A 26,121-nucleotide genomic window follows, 5' to 3' on the forward strand; every position below is an offset into this window, starting at 1 on the left:
GGTATGTTCTCAGAGAAAGTGTGCTATAAAGTGACCAAATAGATAACTGCTACAACAATAATAAACAAAAGGAAGTACAGGTGTTTCCCAGAGAAGCTTTTCTTGTTGGATGGAGTTCTCATATGATATGTTCTTCTCTGTAGAAGAAAGACAAAATAAGTTAAAAGAAAGTAACACATATATATGAGTTGACTAGTTGAGCCAGCATCCACTGCTATACTTTCTTTAATTTCTTTTCTCTTCTTTATTTTTTTATAATCACAAACCAACTCAATTGAAGAGAAAAAAAAGGAACAAAGTACACATAAAAAAAGGAAAGATATTGCATAACACAGTAAGAAATGAGAGTTACTGTACTTTAATTTAAGAGAAATATATTATTCTATTTTGGAGTGATATTTCTTTGTATCTCTTCTTCGGTATTTGCTCTACAACACATACAGTTATAAAATCGATAACATAAAATTAATTGTGGTGATTCTAGATATTGTGACTTTTACAATAATATCCATTGTAGTTTATGTCGTATATTTTTCTTTTTCTTGCAATTTGAATTTTGAATATATTTGCAGCCTATTGCAACTCTATTTATTATAGTATGTTACATACAGTAACATAGCACGGTTTCAATATGATAATCACCAAATTAAAAAAAACATTGGGTTTTGTTAAAAAATTAAGGGTGTGTTTGGTTTGCATTTTTATTTTTTATATTTTTTTATTTTTTGAATTTTGTAAAAGAAAAAATAAGAATAGAAAGTAAAAACAGAAAATACTAAAAATAAAAATAGAAAATAAAAACGTAAATCAAACGTACCATAACTTTCTTTCAACTAATAATCAATCAATAAGGTAAAAAAGAAATAAAAAGTAGAATTATAAAAAAACTAAAATATTGATTGATTGTTGCGACTATAATTACAATTATAATAGGAGACCATATATTAAAACAAACTCAATTATAATATGAAAAGTAAGCTGCTCAAGAAATATAGTAATTTTATCAAGTATAATCAAAAGCTTAGCTAATACGTAAATCCACTCTTTCTCCGGTTCTCTAGTCTCTTACTCTGCGACAAGAATATAATTCCTCATGATCCCCCACATTTAATATATTATTACTACGATACGATAATTAACCACACAAACAAGGACGATATCAAACAACATACTATGGTATAAAATTGACAACACATCATGAACATAAACATCAATATGCAAAAATATTTTATTTCAAATTTTTGTCTATTCATAAATAGTATAACTTTTGCAAACTGATGTATTAATTTAGTAGCTTTGACGTTTTCGAGGTCTAAAGTTTTTTTAAAAGTTAGTAATAAATCATTATTATCATTTTTGTTATTTAAATTTATTGAGAAAGTGAAACACTACTTGTTGTACAACAACAAATGTTAAGATGTCCATTTATAATAAGTAAAGAGCATAGTAAATCTTGATTTTTGTAATTCTTGTAGTGACTTTTACAAGATATATATGATATATCTATAAAATTGAAGCAAAGAAGCTTTGTGTAAGAGAAACATTAAAAAATTATAGCTAGGTTGTGCAGAAGAAATAAAAAGAAAATTCAAGCACGTAGATAATTCATCAAAGGTGTGTTTTCGTTTACTATCATTATATATATACCAAAATCAATTTAGAATGATTTAATTTTTGTTGTGGATCTCTAGACTAAACAATTGAGAATACAACAATAATGTGTGAAAACTATTGACATTAGTATTAGAATTTAAAAGCATTACCTCAACGTCATGAGATTCATAGCCCTCATGAGTGGCATCTGGAGTAATCTCTCCATCATGATTGACATGGACATGCATCCAACGGATCCCACACCCCTTTATCACTACTTCCTCATTATCTTCTGTATTTGCATAGAACTCAAATTTAAGCATAGTATTACAACTGCTGTCCCTCTTTCTCTCTTTGATTGCTTCTGTTATCTTGTTGGAACACTCTCCATCATACCACACTACCTTATGATCTGATAATGTTTCCCATTGAGGAATCCAAACATCGGGAACATAGGTGACCAAGACTACCCTCTTGGCAATAGTTGCTATCCATTCCCATTCGTTGCAACCCTTTCCCAAGTAGCATTCCCATCTAAATATCACTTCTTTCCCGGTAAGGATGCATGATGAGTATTTAGAAATCAAGATGCAGACAACAAGACAAGAAGAAATCTTGTGATCTGAAGCAACTTCAATAGTGATCGAAGCTTCTCTACAGTAGTCAGGAAACCAGTCATTAATTATGCTCTCTTTACTTGGTAAATAATATAAGAAGAATATATTACCATTGTTTGCTTCATTATGCAGATATCCATCATTATTTACCACAAGTTGTATCTTGGATTTCAAGTCTTTCAAAACGGCTTCATATGCATCATCATCCAACTTTGTGCAGTTATGGAATATAAACCATGCATAGTATTCTCTGGGTGGTTCACTTGTTAAACTTGAGACTGCCTCCAAAGATTTGCAGTTTTCTGCTTGAAAGTATATAATTGATGGGGGAAGTGGAGGAATGTATTGAAGCATTACACAATCAACGATCTGAAGATGTAAGAGCTGTTGAAGATTTTTAATGCTTTTTGGCAAACTTGTAATGACATGACAACTTCGCAGTTGTAATACTTGTAATGATTGTAAGACATGAATGTTGTTTGGGAGTTTAGACAACCTCTTACATTCGAAGAAAATTAATTCCTTGAGAGACAAGAAGGCAGGGGTGGGCAATATTCTACTTAAGATGATGCATGTGTCATCTTCATGTTTTATTGGATCCATGAGTGCAATTTTGGAGGCAAAGTTTTGAGGAAGTTTCTCAAGAGAGTAACTGATGTTAGAAAAAAAACACTCAAGATTTTTGAGATGCATAATAGTAGATGGCACTTCATTCAAAGCCGTTGATGGTAAACATAGGTTGATTTCGGAATGATGAGTCATCATGGGGATTGAGAACTCTTCCAAATTGGAGCAATAAATGGCCGACAAGCTATGGAGAGAGGGAGAACAATAGTCACTGCAAAGTCTCTTTAACGATGTGCAATAGCTCACATATAGTTTTTCAATCTTGGGGAGAGAGAAAATAGATGGATGAACATCTTGTAAGCTTTCACAGCCAGAGAGTAATATTGATTTGAGATTCGTGTTACCTGCTAAATTTGGGCACTCTATCAAGCGTTTGCAGCCCTGGAGGTCAATAAACTCCAAATTTGGTAAATTCTGTCAATCCCAAAAACATGTTAACACATAGGGTTTTGTTAGATAAACAATAACATTTTTAAATAATGTGAATAATGAATTTTAAAATTGATCTAATAAAATAAAAAAATACTTCATCCTAAATTACCTCATAAATCTTAATTTTAGAATAATCATCTGCATACCTAATAAATTAAATATCCAATATATCCATTATTCATATTGTTTAATATTTTTATTGTCCATATATATTTTTTCTATCAGATGGGTTGTTTTATCCGATACATGACTAGCGAATGAAAAAAAGTGTTGTTTTATTGTTTAATGTGTTACACTCTCACTTATTTTAATTTTATAAATTATTATACATCTAATATCAAATATTAAATGATGAAAATATATAAATAATTATTGGCTGTATGCATGTAGTCTAATATTTCTCCCTTTTATATATGTCATTTGAATCTAAATCATGTACTTTATTATCATTTTCTTCTAATAATATATTCTTTGTTCTCTCATCAAAACTTATTTAATTATTCTGTGATATTATAGTTACTTTTTTTAATAAAAATTTATTCTCAATGTTCTAAAATATTTTAGTGTGATATTTTAGAGAAATGCTAGAAGACCAGCAAATTTTGTTATTTGTAACTATCAATTAGTCATCATAAATGTTTTTAATAGTATGAGATTACATTTAACTAGAATGAGATCCGCGCATCGCGCGAGACGGTAAATTAACGATAGTATATAATAAATATTAAAATTGTTATATTTTGTAGAAATAAATTAAATATGTGTAAATTGAAGCTAAATTTAAAGGGTGTTTTATTTTAAATAATTCCTAGTACAAAAGATTTGGATGTTGGAGTTGTACAAAGTGACATTTTTATTTGGTGGTTTGATTTTTGCATTTGTTTTAGTTGATGGACTTAGTCATCTTATGTGGCGCTCGTCCTCCTTTTTTTTTTGTTAGTTGTTAGAGTTTATGCTTTCTTTTTTTGTCATAAGTTCTTGCGAAGACATATTCTTTATGAATTGTTGAGTTTGATGCACTTTCTATTGTGTTATTTGGTTCCATCTTTGTATGTATGTTCTTCTTTCGAATATGTGTCTTGAATTTGTATGATTTTCTTTCTCCTTAATCTCTTGATAGAGTGGTGCTTCAATGTCATTATTTTTCTGAAATGTCATTAGATTTGAAGCAGTTGTACCCAATAAATTTTTTGCGTCGCCGTCAAATAGTACAAAAGTTGTTGTAACACTTTGATCTAAAACCTTTAATTGAATTCTGAACCTAAAATAAGTATTGGGCTAGCAACTAATAATTTGGTAGATGAGATTATGAAAAGTATATAAAGTTACCTTATTGTTGGATATTGTGGTATTTGATTACATGTGCCACAAATGTAGTTGTTTCTTTTTTTTTATATGCTTTCATCTGACACTTTTTACATTTAACATAGTTCCATCCTAATTTCTCATCAATTTCCTTTATAGTTGCTAAAATTGTAAAGATCTTTTCCTATTCCAATATTCAATTTATGTTATCATTAGATATATGGTATTTGAGTAAGTATGAATGTATAATGCATGTTGTGATTTTTTTTTGTCATACCTGATCATCAGATTCTCATTGCCGTTCGAAAATAAATTTTTTTGTGCTAAAGTTGATGTTATGTGAAGGAATAATGATAAAAGACTTATATATAGTTTAAATGGTATGGAATTTAAGTACTTATAACGTAAAATTTATTATGATTAATAATATTATTATGACATTTGTAATATGGATGTTTATTACCTTTAGTGAGTTATTTATAAAAATTAATAAATTAATTATTATGGTTATAAATTTATTGTATTGTTTATAACGGTAAGATAGAATAAATATAGGAATATGAATTCAATGTATTTGGAGATTACAAATTTATTGGATTCTATTTTTTAGTTTTTTATTTGTATCTAATATGAAAATGTATGACTAATATCATATTTTTTGTTTCGTTTTGATACTCTTTTAATAAATTTGTTTTTCTTTTAGTTTTCAAAATATTCTTTTCAAAATTTATATTGGTAAAATAAAATAGAATTTGTTTTTAATAATAAGTAAAAACTACAATAATAGTTCTTTGTACCTAGTGTTACTTCTAAAGTTTAAAATGATTATTTTTTTATCAAAGATACAGAGACTTGAACTCGCGACCAATATGGGAGACTATGACATTTGAGATATAACTCATTGGCAAAAATAAAATGATTATAATAAACATAATTATAATAATAAAATATAATTTTCATTTTTAAACTTTTAATTTATAAATTAATTGTTGCGGTTATAAATTTATTGTATTGTTTATAACGGTAAGATATAATAAATACAGGAACATGAATTCAATGTATTTGGAAGTTACAAAGTTATTGGATTCAATATTTTAGTTTTTTATTTGTATATTTTATTTTTTTGCTGATTTGAAAATAATAGTTGATTTGGCAAGAATTGAGTGGTTGATTCTAAAATTTTGCCAAGTAAGCAATATTGCTGACATGATATTAATAGGAGAAAAGAAATGTCTCAAAAGTAATATGGTGCATGCTTATGTATCTACTTTTATATATTAAGAATTACTCATTTTTTTTATGGTTAAGTGCTGGCCAAATTTAAATAAAAGTACTTGCTTCCTAGATTTTCTCTGATATTTTATTATCACAAAAGTTTATATAGAAAAAATTCTCTTGATTAAATGATAAAAATATGACTTTTTAAAAAATAATTAGCATGCAAGAATATTTTACAATATATAGAAATAAATTAATCTTACATAATAGAGTAAGTTTATAAATTATAAATCTTGAAATAAACGCCCCATAATTAATATTACTTATGTTACGATGGGTAACCGGAGATTAATAAGATGGATGGCTTTGGTTGGCCCAATCGTCCGCGGATGGTGGCTTCCGAGCTGGTTTGCACGTTAGAGCCTCCTTTCGACTTGCGCTCGTGAGTGAATGGGGGGTGGTACCTGCAAAGACACTCCGATGCCTAAGTTAGCAAGGGTGTGAGCAGGTCTAGAGAGTATTGGGTTTAGAGATACCTGAGGGGAGTCAGTGTATTTATAGTGGTGAGCCAATAACCACCGTTGGAGTAGTGCCATATTTTAGGGTATTAACCGTCCCACTATCTTAGGGAGGTTAAGATATGGCTCGATAAAGTAGTTAGAGAGATTTTAGGGGCAGTTACTCATTTGAATGAGTGCTTATCTGCCAGCTATTCTCCGTTCCGACTTCTTTGGAGTAAGTCGGGTTTAACACCGACTTCTTAGTGCGAAGGTTGGCGTTCAGCAAGGCTCAATCCTCTGGACTAGGCCTTTTATTTGGACCTGGGCCTTTATTATTGGGCCAGGGTATGAACAGTGCCCCTACTTGAGCCCAAGATCTTTATAAGACTTGGGTTCGAGTATTTTACTCGGGGTCGTAGTCGACTTGTTGGAGGACCGACGTGATTTTCTGAAACCGACGTGACTTTCCGTGTCTCTTTGGTTCTGACGGTTACGTCTAATCAAGCGTCGTGTCCGTTAGAGATGTGCGTAGACTTTGGTAACGGTGCATTCTCATTAATGACTGCCCCGCTTTTACCATTATGCCCCTTAGTATGTTTATAAATACTTTCCCTCTCTTTCATTTTTTCGTTTCTGCAATTTTTCAAATTTCTTCTTGCTTTGTTCGTGCTTCATTCTTGCGTTCGGAGACCTCTGCTTCTTTCAACTTTCGGTTTCGGATAAAGGTTAGCGTTTTACTTCTATGACATGCTTTGTGATTGCATGCTTTTATTTTCTTTGGAGAGGGAGAAGTGACGTTGTAGGCTTTCGTATCCCCTTAGGGACTCTCGTTTTTATTCTTTTTCCTTTTTCCTTTGTAGGTTTTCGTCGTGTTTTTAGAAAATGTCTTCTGTAGAGGCTCTTTCTCAATGGGTTGATGTCACAGTCCTAGGAGAGGAACCTTTGGTTGATGCGGAGTTTATTACTCATCTTCGTACTCACCACAGGATTTGTGTTTCTGAGGATGACGAGCCGAAGTATGAGTTGGTAGTCCCAGGTCCAGAAGACCGGGTTTGCTTTGGGAGGGCCAATGAGGCGTCTTCTCATTTTTTCTTTATGTATGAATGTATGATCACCCGTCTGGGTGTCTTTCTTCCTTTTTCGGATTTTGAAATGTCTGTTTTGCACCACTGTCGAGTTGCCCCTACTCAACTTCACCCCAACTCTTGGGGTTTTCTGAAAATTTATCAATTTATTAGTCAAGCTTTGGACTTCCCGACTTCTTTGAGGATTTTCTTTTTCTTTTCCACATGACTAAGCCCTTTAGTGGGCTGAACAACAAACAGCAATGGGTGTCCTTCCGAGCCATACAAGGTCGGAGGATTTTCACCCTTTTTGACGAATCCTTCCATGACTTCAAAAATTATTTTTTCAAAGTGCAAGCTGTAGAGGGTCACCACCCCTTTTTTCTGGATGATAACTCTTCCCCTCGCTTTCCCTTATATTGGCTGGAGGCCTCCCCTTGTGAGAAATATGGTCTGGACGACCTGGATGAAGTAGAGGCTGCCATTGTGGGGTTCCTCCGAGAAGTGTGGGGGAGGGCCCCATATTTGGATACTAAGAAGTTTCTCCAAGGGTCTCCGACCTTTGTCCAGGCGCAGCTAGGTAGCTTTTTCTTGTTTTTAAATTTCCGACTTATCAACTGATCATTCCGACTTGTTTGATTCTTTAGCTATTGTTTTTCTCTTTCAGTAATGGCTAAGACAAATGCTCAAGAATCTTTCCAAAGAGTCCAGGAGGCCAAGGCCAAGTCTCGCGCTCGGGCTGGTGGTGCCAGGGTTATCTCTCCTCCTCCTCCTCCTCGGAACGTTGGGACTCTTTCCAAGCCTATCGTAATTTCTTCTTCAGCTCCCCCTCAGTCGCTCCCCGTTGTCCGACCTTCCCCTGATCCAAAGAAGCGCAAGACTTTAGAGTCTGGTGCTTCTGGTGAGGTTAAGGCGGATGCTATTGAGTTTGTCTGAAAGAATATCTATCCCCATGTTCGTATAGGCATGGATGATATGTCTGTTCGGGGCCACCTTACCACTATGATCGAGGAGAGTCTCAAGGCGGCGGGGGTTTGTGGCAAGCTCTTGGATATCTTTGAGAAGGCTCCCCTCAGCTCTTTAGGGACGACCTCAAAGGTCGAGGAGCTAGAGGGAAGGCTTCGCTCATATCAGGAGCATGAGGGAGAGTTGAAGAAGGAGATTACCAAGCTGAGGGAGGAGAGAGATACCTTTCGGGAGAAGGGGAAGGCTTTGCAGGCCCAGTACAACATGGAGATGGAGTTGAGAAAACGGCGCAGGCCAGCTATCAAAGCTTATTCAAGGATCTTGTGTCTGTGAAGAATGATCTGCTGAATTCTCGGAAGGCATATGATGAGTTGGAGGACTCAATTGCTGATGGCGCCGAGGAGTCTTGGAGGATTTTCTTGGAGCAAGTCAGGGTGATTGCTCCCGACTTGGATCTTTCTCCTTTACATCCTGACAAGGTTGTTATTGATGGTGCCATCGTGGATCCTCCTGCCCCCGTAATTGTTTCCGAGTCAGAATTAAAGACTCGGGGGCAGAGGATTATTGAGTCTCCTCCTCACTCCAAAGATGCTCCGAGTTCTTCAGTAGTTCCTCCTATCTCTTCATCTCCCATGGATACCTCTGGTGGCGCTCCTCCTGATTCCGGTGGTGGTGATCTTCCTAAAAAATGACTTGTGGCTATTTGGGGTTCGGCCTGTGGGCCCCCGTTTTTAAACTCTTTATTTATTTCTAGTTTGAACAATTATCTTTGGCCCTTTGAGGCCGTAAACAAAATATTTTACGCGTGCCCTTTTAATAAGGGTTTTAACTTAACAAAATAAATACCCTTTTTTGGATAAGGGTTTAAGTTACCTTATGCGTGTATGATTTTCTGAATTCCCCTTGACCTTTTCTTGAAAACCTTTCTTCTTGCTTGTTTGTTTTTCTGAGCTTTTTTTTTTTAAGGGCTTTTGGGACAGCCTTTAAACTTCTTCCTAGGTTTTCCTATCTCTTTTCGTTATCCCTCATACTCAACTTAGTTTTAGTGAGTTCTTATGACTTAGGTTATTTTTGCGATGCGTTTTTCTTCTACTCGGTCCTTCACTCCGATTTATGGATCGAAGTATTTCCGAGCTTTTCTACCCGGGATCTCGTTTCGACTTATGAGTCGGATTTGTTCCCGAGTTTTTACGATCGACTTCTTATAACCTCTTTACACCGACTTGTACCTCGTCGTTTTATCCTGACGACCTTTTAGGTCGGTTCATGGAATTTTCACGTTTTGTCGAGCTTAAGTCGGCGCGTTTCGTAGAAAGACTTAAAAAATAAAAAATAAAAAGGATTTTATGAGAGATATCGTAGATGAAAAAGATCTTTATTAATCGGGGAGGTACTTTTTTGCTACTAAGGGTTTTGATAATCTATTTCCCTTAGCCTCTACTATGATGCCTCGTTAAAAACCCTTCTCCAGAAAAAACCCTTTTGGGAAAAAATCATGAAGTTGGGAAAAGAGTACATCAGGGAGTAGAGTTCGCTTTTAGCTATAGTACATTTTCATGTTACAAGCATGCCACGACCTCGGGAGCTCAGTGCCGTTCAGGTCGATTATTTTATAATAACCTTTTCCTAAAACTTCATTGACTTTGTATGGTCCCTTCCAATTTGCGGCGAGCTTTCCTTCTCCTGATTTGTTGACTCCAATGTCGTTTCTGATTAAGACCAAATCATCTGGAGCAAATGTTCTTCGAATGAATTTTTTGTTGTACCTTGTAGTCATCCTTTGCTTCTGTAAATCATGTTGCTTGTATGCGAAGTTTGTATTCGTAGGTTTTGATGAATGACAAACCAACAAACGACATGAAAAGACATACCAACAAACAACTTGAATGAACAAGCATGAAGAGTTGAAAGCAAACACAACAACAACAAGAAACTCAAGTCCACAACAGTTGAAGACAAGTATAGAGTCTTAGGACTTAGGTAACTTCTTGTTAAGAACCAATTGCTAAATCTCTCAACACACACTCACAAAAAGTTTTGATACACATCTTGCAATTCAATGCTAGCCAAAAGGTTTAAAAACTTGTTTTCAAAAGTACAAAAGCATAGGAATTGACTCCAACAAGTTTGAGATCAATCCTAAGCATTTTGAAGTGTTTTCAAGCCATTCTTTGAGGTTTGCATCGATGCACACTCATCTTGCATCGATGCAAAGCATGCAACGACTTGTTGCATCGATGCAAAAATATTTGCATCGATGCAACCTAGCTGAAAATTCAAATTTCAGCATCAAAGGCACATTTGCATCGATGCAAAGTGTTATGCATCGATGCAAATAATTCAAAAACATAAAAAACGGCTAGTTTTGACATAAATGCTCCATCCCATTAATTCCCCAACGTTTCTAAGGTTTGGGGAATCTATAAATGGATGGATTGAAGCCTCATTTCACGAGTTTTGATTTTAGAAAACTATCTTGTTCATATTCTTTCATTCTACACATTTTTAAGTGATATAATACACAATTTGAGAGAGTAATATCAATTGGTTCAATAGTGCTAAACTTGTAATCACACACTCTTCTAGAGAGCACTCATTTCATCTCAACAATTCTTTGAGAATTGTTTTCTTGTACACCTTGTAAATTGGAGTGTGATCTCCAAGGTTGAGTCAAGAGTTATAAACACTATAGTCGGTGAGGATACCAAAGAGGTATACTAAGTACTCAAGGCAAATCTTAGAGAAGGTATCTCTAAGTGGAGTGGGTTAGTATACGAGTGGTGATCATATACCGTGAGGTGTTAGAAACTAAGGACTCGGATTGTAAAAGGTTTTGCGCGAGCACCTTGAAGCTTGGCAATAGTGGAACTTCTCAATTGCGATTGAGAAAGAAAGTGGACGTAGGACAAGGATTGTGCCGAACCACTCTAAATAGCGTTTGCTTCTCTCCAAACTCATCTCTTCAATAATATTGTCTTTTACTTTTGAGCAAATAAATTGTGATCGATAAGTAGCTTCGTAAGTACTTAAGGAGTGGCTTAAGTCCGATTGGTGAAAGCTTGATCAATTTATTTGAGTTGGTGTCTATTGGAAAGTAAAAGCTCCTTATAAATGCTTAGCAATTGAGTTAAGCTCTTGGAAAAATACTAGTACAATAACACTTTTGTATATTGTCTTTAAATTTCGCAAAAAGATTCATTGTTGTTGCATTACTCAATTCACCCCCCTCTTGAGTAATTGTGCATAGGTTCTACAAGTGGCATCAGAGCTTAACCCTTTGAAAGACTTAACCGTTTAAGGGAAAAGATCATGGCAAGCACAGGCTTTAACAACAACAACACACTAGCGAAGGTAACTCAACCGCTAGACCTCCTCTTTTTAGCGGAACAAATTACTCTTATTGGAAAAATAAGATGAGAATTTGGATCCGTTCTCAAGATGTGAGAATTTGGAAAGTAATTGAGAATGGAAATCACATTCCAACAAAGACAACAAGCGCTAAAGAAGAAGGAGTCTCCGTCTTAAAGCAAGTTCCGAAAGGAGAAGATGAATATAGTGACGATGATTGGAAGAAAGTGGCAATGAATGATAAAGCCATCAACTTCATTCATTGTGCACTTAACGAGCATGATTATATGAAGATCTCTACATGTGAAACCGCTAAAGAGATTTGGGATAAACTCCAAATCACTTACGAAGGAACCGACCACGTTAAAGAGTCAAAGGTATTTATGTTGGGTCATGAATGGGAAAATTTTAAAATGAAAGATGAAGAGAGCATTGAAGAAGCTCTTGAAAGACTCTCCAAGATCTTCAACAATCTAAGCATGCTTGGCACAAAATACAATGATAAACAAATTGTAACCAAGGTGCTTACAAGCCTTACACCAAAATGGAACTCCAAAGTGAACGCCATTATGGAAGGAAGGCTCTATGATCAACTTACATTTGATCAACTGCGAGGAAATCTTCTCACCTATGAAATGACTATGCTAAATAGACAAAAAGGTGAAGAAACCAAGAAGAAAAGTCTCGCCCTTAAAACAACATCACTGCAAGAAGAGAGTGATGATAATGAAGAAGAAGGAGATGAAGAATTTGTACTCCTATTAAAAAGATTCAATAAGTTTGCAATGAAGAAAAACTTCAAGAGCAAAACAAAGGTACCAAAATGCTATGAGTGTGGAGAAGTTGGACACATCAAACCCAATTGTCCAAAACTTCAAAAGGAGGACAAAAACAAGAAATTTAAGAAGAAGGAGAAAGCATACATATCATGGGAGAACGAGGATGAATCCGACTCCGATGACAACGAGGTTGCAAATCTTTGCTTAATGGCAAGCGAAGAAAAGGTTAGTGATGACAACCCCACTTCTTTTAATTTACAAGATGAATATGATGCCTTACTTGAGGTGTACACAAAACTTACCCAAGATTATTCTCTCCTAAAGAAAAAGAATATGGAACTTTTAAAACAAAATGAGATGTTGAAAAACGAGAATATCAATCTTGGAAAAGATAAGTGTAGCACAAGTAGTGATCCATACAAATCTTGTAAAATGCATGAAAATGAAATTACAAATCTTAAGAACACTTTAGCTAAGTTCAATGAATCTTCAAAGAACTTAGATAAAATGTTGAAAAACCAAAAGCATGTTCATAATAAGGAAGGTTTGGGTTTTGAAAAAGGAAAATTTAAAAATGCTAAAACTCCTATTAGGCAACCGCAAGCCCAAAAGGTAAGCATGCCTAAAAGGAATGAAGCCTTTAAACGTCCTCCTCAACATGCTTCATTTAGAAATTATAATCACAATGTATATAGATCAAAAGATGTTGCATTTAGGAAACAACCTAGGCAACCATTTAGAAACATGCATAGGATGCATAATCCAAATGTCATATGTCATTATTGTAATAAAGTAGGTCATATTGCACCCGTATGCTTTACTAGAATTAAACATATAAACTTTCGTAGTCAAGATACGAGATGGGCACCTTATGGGCATTATGCTCATACTAACCATCAAGGACCCAAATTCACTTGGGTACCTAAAATCAAATTTTAATTATTTTGTAGGTACGTGTTGGAGCTAAGGATACAAATTGGTATGTTGATAGTAGATGCTCCAAACACATGACCGGCGATGAATCAAAGTTCACCGCAATAGAGCCTACAAACGGAGGAAACGTGATCTATGGAGACAACAACACCGGCAAAGTAATCGGCGTTGGAAAAGTTTATGAGTTGATGAATGAGTGATTAATCTTGAGGTAGATTGAAGAATTTGAAGATTATAAACAATGGAGGATCAACAAATTGAAGCTTATAATGGTTTAAGTGAGTATATACATGTTGGAACTCAAAGGATTGAAGAAAGAACCACCAAAGGATGAAAATTTGGTGATTTTGGGCAAAATGATGCATGCTGCATCGATGCAACCAAGCTTTGCATCGATGCAAAGCACACGACGTGCTATGTGCATCGATGCAAAGACCATTGCATCGATGCAAACACGACCAAATTACACAAAAACAAGTGAATTTGGCATTTTGAGCAACAAAATCACATTTTTGAGCAAAGTCATTTTTCATTACTTTATGCTTATTTGATTATATGAATTGTTAAACTAACTCCTAGTAAGTTAAGGATTTCTATTATGGTTTAAATACTTTGATATTTCCTTCATAATTTTGTTTAATGATTAATGCTTGTATGCTTGTTTGGTGAATAACTCAAAATAGGCTTGGTACCCCTATTTTAAGTTAATATGCATGTCTTGATATATTTTAGGGGGAATTATGCATGCTTATTATATATAAAAAGAGGAAATCAAATTCTTTTTGAAAGGGGGAATATCTCATCCTTGAGATAAATAGAGAAAATTCATTGTTTTATGCATGCTTCTATGACACATTTTTAAACTCCCTTCTTTTTGATAATGTCAAAAGGGGGAAGAAAAGTTTGAGGATATTTGAAGTTTTAAACTTTTCAAAAAGGAAGAGAAGTTTGAGGATTTGAAAAGAAGAAATAAGTTTGCAAAACAATGATTTCAAAAAGACTTCCGCTAAGCAAAAACTTTGATATCTAAATCGTTTTCTTTGATAAACGCCGTTTAAAGGAACAAATGCACATATCTAGGGGGAACTCCTGCAAAATTTTTTGTGAAGTTTTCTCCAAAGCTTTCTATAAAACAAAGTGCATTATTGTTGCTTTCAAAATCATTTATAAATACATATCCTCAAAATTGGTTTGTCATTATCAAAAAGGGGGAAATTGTAAATCATGTTGCTTGTATGCGAAGTTTGTATTCGTAGGTTTTGATGAATGACAAACCAACAAACGACATGAAAAGACATACCAACAAACAACTTGAATGAACAAGCATGAAGAGTTGAAAGCAAACACAACAACAACAAGAAACTCAAGTCCACAACAGTTGAAGACAAGTATAGAGTCTTAGGACTTAGGTAACTTCTTGTTAAGAACCAATTGCTAAATCTCTCAACACACACTCACAAAAAGTTTTGATACACATCTTGCAATTCAATGCTAGCCAAAAGGTTTAAAAACTTGTTTTCAAAAGTACAAAAGCATAGGAATTGACTCCAACAAGTTTGAGATCAATCCTAAGCATTTTGAAGTGTTTTCAAGCCATTCTTTGAGGTTTGCATCGATGCACACTCATCTTGCATCGATGCAAAGCATGCAACGACTTGTTGCATCGATGCAAAAATATTGCATCGATGCAACCTAGCTGAAAATTCAAATTTCAGCATCAAAGGCACATTTGCATCGATGCAAAGTGTTATGCATCGATGCAAATAATTCAAAAACATAAAAAACGGCTAGTTTTGACATAAATGCTCCATCCCATTAATTCCCCAACGTTTCTAAGGTTTGGGGAATCTATAAATGGATGGATTGAAGCCTCATTTCACGAGTTTTGATTTTAGAAAACTATCTTGTTCATATTCTTTCATTCTACACATTTTTAAGTGATATAATACACAATTTGAGAGAGTAATATCAATTGGTTCAATAGTGCTAAACTTGTAATCACACACTCTTCTAGAGAGCACTCATTTCATCTCAACAATTCTTTGAGAATTGTTTTCTTGTACACCTTGTAAATTGGAGTGTGATCTCCAAGGTTGAGTCAAGAGTTATAAACACTATAGTCGGTGAGGATACCAAAGAGGTATACTAAGTACTCAAGGCAAATCTTAGAGAAGGTATCTCTAAGTGGAGTGGGTTAGTATACGAGTGGTGATCATATACCGTGAGGTGTTAGAAACTAAGGACTCGGATTGTAAAAGGTTTTGCGCGAGCACCTTGAAGCTTGGCAATAGTGGAACTTCTCAATTGCGATTGAGAAAGAAAGTGGACGTAGGACAAGGATTGTGCCGAACCACTCTAAATAGCGTTTGCTTCTCTCCAAACTCATCTCTTCAATAATATTGTCTTTTACTTTTGAGCAAATAAATTGTGATCGATAAGTAGCTTCGTAAGTACTTAAGGAGTGGCTTAAGTCCGATTGGTGAAAAGCTTGATCAATTTATTTGAGTTGGTGTCTATTGGAAAGTAAAAGCTCCTTATAAATGCTTAGTAATTGAGTTAAGCTCTTGGAAAAATACTAGTACAATAACACTTTTGTATATTGTCTTTAAATTTCGCAAAAAGATTCATTGTTGTTGCATTACTCAATTCACCCCCCCTCTTGAGTAATTGTGCATAGGTTCTACAGCTTCAACGCTGCTTCTCTTATCTGGGCATCTTCTCGGACTTCGGGGAGCAGGTCGAGCTCCTCTTTGTGCCCCTGTATGTTTCCGATCTCGTCGTGGAGAATTACCCTTGGGCTTTGCTCATTGATTTCTATTGGTATCATTGCCTCCACACCATAGACTAGTCGGAAGGGTGTTTCTCCAGTGGCGGATTGGGGTGTTGTCCTGTAAGCCCATAGCACTTGAGGGAGCTCTTCAGCCCATGCTCCTTTTGCTTCTTGTAGTCTCTTCTTTAGTCCTGCCAGTATGAATTTGTTGGCTGCCTCGGCTTGCCCATTGGCTTGTGGGTGCTCCACCGAGGTGAACTGATGTTTGATTTTCATACTGGCTACTAAGCTTCTGAAGGTAGCATCGGTGAACTGGGTTCCATTATCCGTAGTAATGGAATAAGGTATCCCATATCTTGTGATGATATTTTTGTAGAGGAACCTCCGACTTCTTTGAGCGGTGATAGTGGCCAATGGTTCTGCTTCTATCCACTTTGTGAAGTAATCTATCCCCACGATCAGGTATTTGACTTGTCCTGGCGCTTGGGGAAAAGGACCTAACAAATCCATTCCCCATTTTGCAAAAGGCCATGGAGAAGTGATACTGATGAGCTCTTCTGGTGGAGCTACGTGGAAATTTGCATGCATTTGACATGGTTGACATTTTTTCACAAATTCTGTGGCATCTTTCTGCAAGGTCGGCCAATAGAATCCAGCTCGGATTACTTTCCTGGCTAGTGACCTTGCTCCGAGATGGTTTCCGCAGATTCCACTATGTACTTCCTCCAATACCTCGGTGGTTCTTGAGGTCGGTACGCACTTTAACAATGGTGTTGATATCCCCCTTCTATAGAGGATATTTCTCACCAAGGTGTAGTGTTGTGCTTCCCTTCGGATCTTTTTAGCTTCTTTCTCCTCGTTAGGGAGGATGTCGAATTTCATGTATTCAACTAAGGGGTTCATCCATCCGAGGTTTAAACCGACTACCTCAAGTACTTCTGGTTTATCTTTTATTACTGAGGGTTCCTGGAGGGTTTCTTGGATCAGGCTTCTGTTGTTCCCTCCTGGTTTGGTACTTGCTAACTTGGATAGGGCGTCTGCTCTGCTGTTTAGATCCCGAGTTATGTGTTTGACCTCGGTTTCTGCAAAGCGCCCAAGGTATTCCAAAGTTTTTTCCAAGTACCTCTTCATATTTGGGTCCTTTGCCTGATACTTTCCACTTATTTGGGAGGTCACCACTTGCGAGTCGCTGTATATCATCACCTTTGTAGCACCGACTTCTTCTGCTAGTTTTAGCCCAGCAATCAAGGCTTCATATTCTGCCTGATTATTTGAGGCTGGGAATTCAAATTTTAGAGAAACCTCTATATGGGTTCCTCTTTCATCTACCAATATTATGCCTGCGCCGCTTCCCGTTTTGTTGGAGGATCCATCTACATAGAGTTCCCATGTAGTTGGTTTTTCCTCTTGATCCCCCGCGTATTCTGCAACGAAGTCGGCGAGGCATTGAGCTTTGATCGCTGTCCGAGTTTCGTATCTTAAGTCGAACTCGGAGAGCTCTATTGCCCATTGAACCATTCTCCCTGCAACATCCGTTTTTTGGAGGATCTGCTTCATGGGTTGGTTCGTACGGACTCTTATGGTGTGAGCTTGAAAGTAAGGCCGTAACCTTCGCGAGGCTACTACTAAGGAGTAAGCAAACTTTTCTAATTTGTGGTACCTTAGTTCGGGGCCTTGTAGTACTTTACTGATGAAGTAGACTGGATGTTGTCCGACCTCGTCTTCTTTTATCAGGGCCGACGAGACAGCCTTGTTTGCTACGGATAAATACAGGACGAGGTCTTTCCCAGGTACGGGTCGGGTTAGAATAGGAGGTTGGCTTAAAAACTTTTTGAACTCCTGGAATGCCTCCTCGCATTCAGGAGTCCATTCGAACTGGCATCCCTTTCTTAATAAGGAGAATAGTAGCAGGGATTTCAATGCCGAACCTACCAAAAATTTGGAGAGAGCTGCAAGTCGGCCGTTTAGCTGCTAGACTTCTCTCAAACAAGTCGGGCTTTTCATTTCTAGGATGGCTCTACACTTGTCGGGATTAGCTTTGATCCCTCTTTGTGTTAGCATAAACCCTAGAAATTTCCCTGCTTCCACCGCGAAGGCGCATTTTGCGGGGTTTAGTCTCATCCCGTGCAGCCTTATGGTGTCAAAGACTTGAGAGAGGTCTGATAAGAGGTCGACTTCTTTCTTGGTCTTTACCAGCATGTCGTCGACGTATACTTCCATTAGACTCCCCAGATGAGGGGAAAACACCTTATTCATCAACCTTTGATGTGTGGCCCCTGCATTCTTTAATCCGAATGGCATGACCACGTAGCAGAAATTAACTCTGGGTTTGATGAATGATGTTTTCTCCTGGTCGGGTTCGTACATCGGGATTTGATTATATCCCGAGTAGGCATCCATAAATGATAAGTATTGGTACCCCGAGCTAGAGTCTACTAGGGTATCAATACTTGGCAAGGGATAAGGGTCCTTAGGACATGCCTTATTTAAGTCGGTGTAGTCGACACACATTCTCCATTTGCCATTCTGTTTTTTGACTAGCACTACATTGGCTAGCCATGTTGGGTACTTGACTTCTCTGATGAAGCCAGCTTCCAGGAGCGCCTGTACTTGTTCTTCCACTATTAGGGCTCGTTCTGGGCCGAGCTTGCGTCTTCTTTGTTGTACAGGTCGGGATCCCGGATAAAACGAGAGCTTGTGGGACATGAGCTCGGGATCAATCCCAAGCATGTCAGAGGCCTTCCAGGCGAAGAGGTCGGAATTATCTCTTAGGAGCCTAGTCAACCCTTGTTTTAGAGTTTCCCCTAGGTTAGCTCCTATATGAGTGTTCTTCCCTTCCTCTTTACCAACCTGTATCTCCTCAGTTTTTCCTCCCGGTTGTGGTCGCAGCTCTTCTCTGGCCCTTGCGCCACCGAGCTCTATTGTGTTAACTTCTCTGCCCTTTCCCCTTAGGTTTAGGCTTTCATTGTAGCACTTCCTTGCTAACTTTTGGTCTCCCCTTACCGTTGCTATTCCCGCTGAGGTCGGGAATTTCATGCAGAGGTGAGGAGTAGATACCACCGCTCCGAGTCGATTGAGGGTAGCTCTGCCGATTAGAGCATTATATGCTGACCCCACATCGATGACTATGAAGTCTATACTCAGAGTCTTTGATTTTTTCCCTTTTCCAAAAGTAGTGTGAAGGGGTAAAAATCCTAGTGGTTTTATTGGCGTGTCCCCTTGTCCGTATAGGGTGTCGGGGTAAGCTCTTAATTCTTTCTCATCTAACCCTAGCTTGTCGAAGGCGGGCTTAAAAAGGATGTCCGCTGAGCTTCCTTGGTCTACTAGGGTTCTGTGGAGATGGGCATTGGCTAGGATCATGGTTATCACTACTGGATCGTCATGTCCAGGGATTATTCCTCGCCCATCTTCTTTTGTGAATGAAATGGTAGGGAGGTCGGATGATTCTTCCCCGACCTGATAGACTCTTTTGAGATGTCTTTTGCGAGAGGATTTGGTGAGTCCTCCTCCCGCGAACCCTCCTGAGATCATGTGGATATGTCTCTCTGGTGTCTGCGGGGGTGGGTCTCTTCTATCCATGTCGTCTCGCTTTCTCTTTCCGTGACCGTCCGACCTTTCTATGAGATATCTATCAAGCCGACCTTCTCTAGCCAGCTTTTCTATCACATTTTTAAGGTCGTAACAGTCGTTTGTGGAGTGACCATATCTTATGGTACTCGCAGTAATCGTTGCGGCTTCCCCCTTTTTTTATTTTTAATGGGTCTAGGGGGTGGCAATCTCTCAGTGTTACAAATCTCTCTGTATACATCCACTATAGAGACTTTCAGAGGAGTGTAAGAGTGATATTTTCTTGGCCTTTCGAGACCGAGTTCTTCCTTTTTCTTGGTTTCCCTGTCCCTCTCTTTTGTTGAGGTAGGGGGCCCAGGTCGCCAACTCAGGTCTCTTAATTTGGCGTTTTCCTCCATGTTGATGTACTTTTCAGCTCTTTCCTGTACATCACTCAAGGAGGTGGGGTGTCTTTTGGATATGGACTGCGAGAAAGGACCTTCCCTAAGTCCATTGACTAACCCCATTATTACTGCTTCGGTGGGTAGGTCTTGAATCTCCAAACATGCTTTGTTGAACCTTTCCATATAGGTTCGTAAAGATTCTCCGACCTCCTGTTTTATTCCCAGGAGGCTCGGTGCATGTTTCACTTTGTCTTTCTGGATTGAGAACCTCATCAAAAACTTTCTCGAGAGGTCTTCAAAACTAGTAACCGACCTCGGGGGGAGGCTATCGAACCACTTCATCGCTGCTTTCGATAGAGTGGTCGGGAAGGCCTTGCATCGTGTAGCGTCGGAAGCGTCAGCTAGGTACATCCGACTTTTGAAGTTGCTCAGGTGATGCTTCGGATCCGTGGTCCCATCATAGAGGTCCATGTCAGGGCTTTTGAAGTTTCTCAGAACTTTAGCCCTCATGATGTCCTCGCTGAAGGGATCCTCCCCACCTAAAGGTGGTTCTTCGTGTTCATCGCGAGAGTTGCGACTTTTAAGGGAGGATTCCAAATGTAAGAGCTTTCTTTCTAACTCTTTTCGTCGTTCCATCTCCTCTTTTAGGCTCTTTTCAGTTTCCTTTTGTCGTTCTCGCTCCTGCTCTAATTGTTCCAGGCGGCTGTGGACTAATCCCATGAGTTCAGTTACATGGGGTGGTCCTTCTTTTTCTGATTCGCGCCCTTCTGAGGAGTTCACCTTCGGATTCTTTATTCCGGATGTGCCTTCCCTGTGTTGATTATCGATTTCTTGGTGGAGGGTGAGGTCCACATCGTTGTTGCCTGTGTCCAGATTCTCTTGTTCAGAGTCTGTCTCCACATGGCCTTCTTCGTGGGATCTATCTGCCATCGTTGGATGATCTCTCAGGTCCCCGGCAACGGCGCCAATGTTACGATGGGTAACCGGAGATTAATAAGATGGATGGCTTTGGTTGGCCCAATCGTCCACGGATGGTGGCTTCCGAGCTGGTTTGCACGTTAGAGCCTCCTTCCGACTTGCGCTCGTGAGTGAATGGGGGTGGTACCTGCAAAGACACTCCGATGCCTAAGTTAGCAAGGGTGTGAGCAGGTCTAGAGAGTATTGGGCTTAGAGATACCTGAGGGAAGTCAGTGTATTTATAGTGGTGAGCCAATAACCACCGTTGGAGTAGTGCCATATTTTTAGGGTATTAACCGTCCCACTATCTTAGGGAGGTTAAGATATGGCTCGATAAAGTAGTTAGAGAGATTTTAGGGGCAGTTACTCATTTGAATGAGTGCTTATCTGCCAGCTATTCTCCGTTCCGACTTCTTTGGAGTAAGTCGGGTTTAACACCGACTTCTTAGTGCGAAGGTTGGCGTTCAGCAAGGCTCAATCCTCTGGACTAGGCCTTTTATTTGGACCTGGGCCTTTATTATTGGGCCAGGGTATGAAAAACTTATATCAAAACTACTCTATTTTTTGTTCTTTTAAAATTTCGCTTTTTATACTAACTAATTTCTATAATATATCAATCTTTATTTTAGTATCTAACAAAAGTATCAAAAAAGCGTAAAAAGAAATATAAACATGATCCTACCTGTGGTGTATCCCAAAGTTTTTCAACATTGCTATCTCGCATAGAAAGCTGAACAAGTTTTTGAGGCCAACAAATAGGCGGCACAAAGTTAAGTGGGCAGTTATTCCACTCAATATACCTTAAGTCATTAGGAAGTTGAAAATCCTCTACAAGCACTCTGTTCCATTCAAGATTCATGTTGACATTTCCTCCTAAAGCAAGTAACCTTAACTTTGGCATCCTCCTTAATGCAATGATGATTATACGTGGATCTATTGTAATTTCATTCATATTCACAATCATGCTTTCAACTCCATGAATATCCTGAAAAATTGAAAAGCATTGCAATATAATGTTAGTACCACGTTGCTGTGGGCAATATTTTGATACATACATATATACACTCATCTTGAACACCAAACCATTAAAGCATGATTTCCTTACTCTTTCATCTTGGAAAATATCGCAGACTTCTTCGGTAAACCACAATCTTCTTTGTTGACCACCATTTTTGCTATATTCTTCATAAATGATTTTCCAACACATTTCCTGTATCAAACTATGCATTTGGATATATTTATCATTACCATTTGAATAAATACTTACAAGAGACTTGTCCAATAGGCTTTTTATCCCTATATCTGCAAAGAAATCACAAGAATTTAATATTCTTGTTATTTCCTCCATTTTATGCCCGTGGAAAAAGCATGCAACATCTAAAAGGATGTTTTTTTCATCATCATCTAATGCATCATAACTCAACCTCAACGCTTTCTGAATATCTGCATTGGGATACCTCCATAATTTTTTCAGTGCACTATCCCATTCAGCTACATTTTTGCCGCGAAAAAATGATCCCAAAATTTTCAAAGCCAATGGAATGCCGTTAGCATAATCTATGGCTCTAGCTGTTAGCTCACCATACCCTGCTTTGGGATGGGGGTCAGAAAAGGCATATTGGCTAAAAAGTTTATAGGAGTCTCCATTACTCATTTGCTTGATTTCATGAATTTGTTCAACTCCTCCACTTGTAAGCACGCTCCTGTCCCTTGTTGTCAAAATGACTATGCTACCAGAACATAGGCAAGTACGCAAACCTGGAACCAAATCAGTTGCAATTGGCGAATTAACCACATCATCCAGTACAATCAAAGCCCTCTTCTGCTCGAGTTTACTTAAAATGCGAGGGTCTAGTACTCCAATATTGGTAGTATGAAGATCTTGGTTTAATAATTGGGAAAGAAGTCTGCTGCATATGTCACTGAGACATGGGTTTTCTAATTCTCTTGAATTTGACAAGAAGCAAGAGCCTTCATATTCAGAAGAGTACTTATTGAAGAGAGCCTGAGCAATGGTTGACTTACCAATACCGCCCATACCCCAAATTCCAATCACAAGAACCTTTTCCATCTTGCGTCTCATCAAAGATTCAACGCGGATATAGTTTGCGTTACAAATAAAAGGTCTGTTGAGTCCATCTATGAAGCACTTGTTCTTCAGACAATGTGGCAAAATTACTTTTACAATGTCACTAATTAGCTTCGCTTCATCATCCCTGGCAACGGTAAATAATATTACATTATTAGAAACAGATAACCACAGTGGAAGTGAAAATGGATAAACAATTAAGATAGATACTATCACCAAGATTTTATAATTGTTTTTTTTATCATCAGATTATAAATTGTATAGTTTAATTTTGATGTGTTATAAAAGTATTTTTTTTTAAGTGTGACTAAACAAATAAAATAAACTTTTAACACAAAAATCTTTATAAAAAAATATTTTTAACATTTTTATTTGAGTAGGCAACAATAATTCAACATATATAGTTCCTTACAATCCACTACTTAAATTGGAACATAATAATACTCTTTTTAAGTTAGTCAAGTAAATTTGTGTATATATCTTGAAAAAAAAATTAAAGGTGATATCTTGAACAATATACCTGATTTCAATGTAAAATCATAATGAATGTTACGATTTCCAAAGATCTTATTATTAGATTTTTATGTTTATTTTTATATTCTTTTGCCATTCCTATATCATTGAAATTGATATCGATGTGTTTTATCTTTAGACAAAAAAAAAATATAATTTTACATAAAAAAATATTAAATAATATTTATTTTATTTAATATTTATTAATTTTATAATAATAAATAAATATTAAATAAAACAAATTATGATTATTTTTTATTAATTTTTTTTTATCACCAAACATTTTCACTTGAGTTTCCACCTTGCCTAAACCCAATATATATTACCTGTGGTCATGAAAGGGGATGCCAGAAAGATTGGCAGCATGAGTGAGTGCAGTCCTCCATTGTTGCACATGGCAACGGTCCTCCGAAGATCTCTCATGCTTATCAAAAGCTCTGCGGTAACTTCCACCCTGCTTGCGAACATGTGTGGGCTCTATTCCGTAGAACACTGGAATCACTACATTTTTATTGTTCTTGCGTTCCATGATCTCCACCAGCTCTTTCAAGCACCACCTAGAGGATGCATAGTTTTCGGAGAAGATAACAAGAAACAAGTTTGCGTTTCTGATGGCGTGAAGAAGTTCGTCCCAGATGACACCTCCTTTCTCCATGCCGTCGTCTCTGAATGTTTTTATTTGGTTTTGGCGGAGAGCGGCTTGAAGATGGCTGAGGAATCCTTTACGCGTGTCCTCCCCTCTAAAGCTGATGAAGACATCGTATCGATGAGTGGCCGGTGCTTGAGAAGAAGAAGCAGAAGAAGCAGCAGCTGCAACTGAAAGGGGCATGTCTCTGTGATGGTAATGAACTGAGTGCACTCGGCATAAGAAAGATACTTTCTTATGGTAAATCAGTTACGCGTGGGAGTTCGGAGTGGTGTGGCGATGAGTTGTGATCTCTTTATTTTGAGTGAACCGAGTGAAGGAAAAACAAAAGGAAAGTGGTAACAGATCTTACCTTCGTGGATCCGCGTTTCTACTTTCGTTGACTGAAGTCAACTAAGTAAACAAGCAGCTTTCCTTGAGAAAAACATCTTACTTTCGGTGCATCTGCTATTGTGCTCCTTCTTTCTCTTCCGTGTGGGTCCAAAATGATGAAAATATAGGGGAGCCTCCAAATTACTGCAACTCATATTGTGTTTTTCAGTTGAAATTACTGCAACTCATATGCGCTTTTACTTTATTTCTCCGTGTGGGTCCAAAAGAATAATAATGAAGGAGCCATGAAATTGTTATGATATGGCCATGTGTTTTTCAGTTGAATTGACAAAAGTAGCAGAAATGGTTTAAGTAACAGTAAATTGTTGGTCAGTGATAATGATGTAATGAACCTTCAGCCTTTAGCCGACATGAAATGTGTGTTCCATGGGATTCCCATAGTTAATTAGATATCTGTATTTTTGCATTGAAACATGTTCTAACTGAACAAGAGTTTCCTTATTTGCTAAATTCATTAATATTGTTGGTGAGTGTGATAAGGACAATAGAGACAGAAAGTCCATCCCAAGAAGGAAATGTGTCAAAGAAGAGAAATAACAGAGAATAGAATATGGAACCTGAATGAAGTTGTGTTATTGATGAATAGAAATATTGTTAGTTACAAAAGAAAGGCTTCAACATTATTAGTTACAAAAGTATGATGTGAACTATCATTTTATAATTATTTATAGAGAGTAGACACTCAATTTTTTACCCTCCACAACATCTCGTTTGAACTTCCAAGAGGCAAACATAACTTTTGGAAAAAGAGAAAAAAAAAAAACAGAAGCAGCAGCATATTGTTCATTCTTCTATCACAAGCAAACCTTCGTATTCATATATATAGATGTCACAAATGTAAAAATCAAACTCACTTTTGAGGGCTTTTTCTCTGCAGGGGCACTCCACATCCACATGGACTAGAAACCAACACACCTTTTATGATCAATGAAAAAAAAAGTACATTTTAACCCTAACATATACATTTGACATGTAAAGAAGTCTAAATCATGGCTGTAGTGTGTGATTTAAATAGAAGCATTCTGAAGACAAGAAATAAAACACACCAAAATGAGCAGCATTTAAGATTCCCATTAGCATTGCATACAATTATTCTTCAGTTTGAACAGTAAACACACCTACTTTGCAACAAGCTAAGAATTTACAAAATGACACATCCTATATAATATATTTTCATATGGCAGTAGTAAGAAGATTACCATCAAATCTCATCTACTACTAACTACTATAATATACAGCTGTGAAAGTACGTAGTACTACTATATATAGTCTTAAAAACAAGGTGGATACCACCATGAAGATTTTACTATTGTCTTCGTATGAAGATACTTGTTTTTTATCATTAGATGATAAAATGTATGGTTTTTGATTTTAATGTATTACAAAAATGTTATTTTTGTTAAAGTGTGGCTAAACAAATA

The 26,121-nt window shown here is 37.1% G+C and overlaps 1 protein-coding gene across 5 annotated transcripts; it reads right to left on the bottom strand.

Moving 5' to 3' along the window:
- LOC130948560 (disease resistance protein RUN1-like) lies at positions 1-24,597 on the bottom strand. Of its 5 annotated transcripts, XM_057877327.1 has the most exons (6): positions 23,988-24,597; positions 22,165-23,275; positions 21,742-22,044; positions 2,321-3,251; positions 1,764-2,242; positions 1-137 (listed from the first exon to the last, which is right to left on the bottom strand). In XM_057877327.1, the coding sequence occupies exons 1-6, from the start codon at positions 24,488-24,490 to the stop codon at positions 24-26; spliced, it is 3,441 nt and encodes a 1,146-aa protein (XP_057733310.1). In that variant the 5' UTR covers positions 24,491-24,597; the 3' UTR covers positions 1-23. The 5 variants fall into 5 exon arrangements, with proteins under 5 accessions (XP_057733310.1, XP_057733309.1, XP_057733311.1 ...); XM_057877326.1 differs by having other exon boundaries at positions 1,764-3,251; XM_057877328.1 differs by lacking the exon at positions 1-137 and having other exon boundaries at positions 1,939-2,247.
- Between the last annotated feature and the right edge of the window lie 1,524 nt (positions 24,598-26,121).

Source organism: Arachis stenosperma, chromosome 9, assembly GCF_014773155.1.
Source record: "Arachis stenosperma cultivar V10309 chromosome 9, arast.V10309.gnm1.PFL2, whole genome shotgun sequence".
Lineage (NCBI taxonomy): Eukaryota > Viridiplantae > Streptophyta > Magnoliopsida > Fabales > Fabaceae > Arachis > Arachis stenosperma.

What these genes read in the sequence shown, in the direction of transcription:
- LOC130948560 (XM_057877326.1), bottom strand. Translation starts at nt 24,490, where the DNA reads ATGCCCCTTTCAGTTGCAGCTGCTGCTTCTTCTGCTTCTTCTTCTCAA. An exon ending in ATATTTTCCAAGATGAAAGA is followed by an intron (nt 22,045 to 22,164) that starts GTAAGGAAATCA and finishes TCAATTTTTCAG; the next exon opens with GATATTCATGGAGTTGAAAG. An exon ending in ATGAATCTCATGACGTTGAG is followed by an intron (nt 138 to 1,763) that starts GTAATGCTTTTA and finishes TTTCTTCTACAG; the next exon opens with AGAAGAACATATCATATGAG.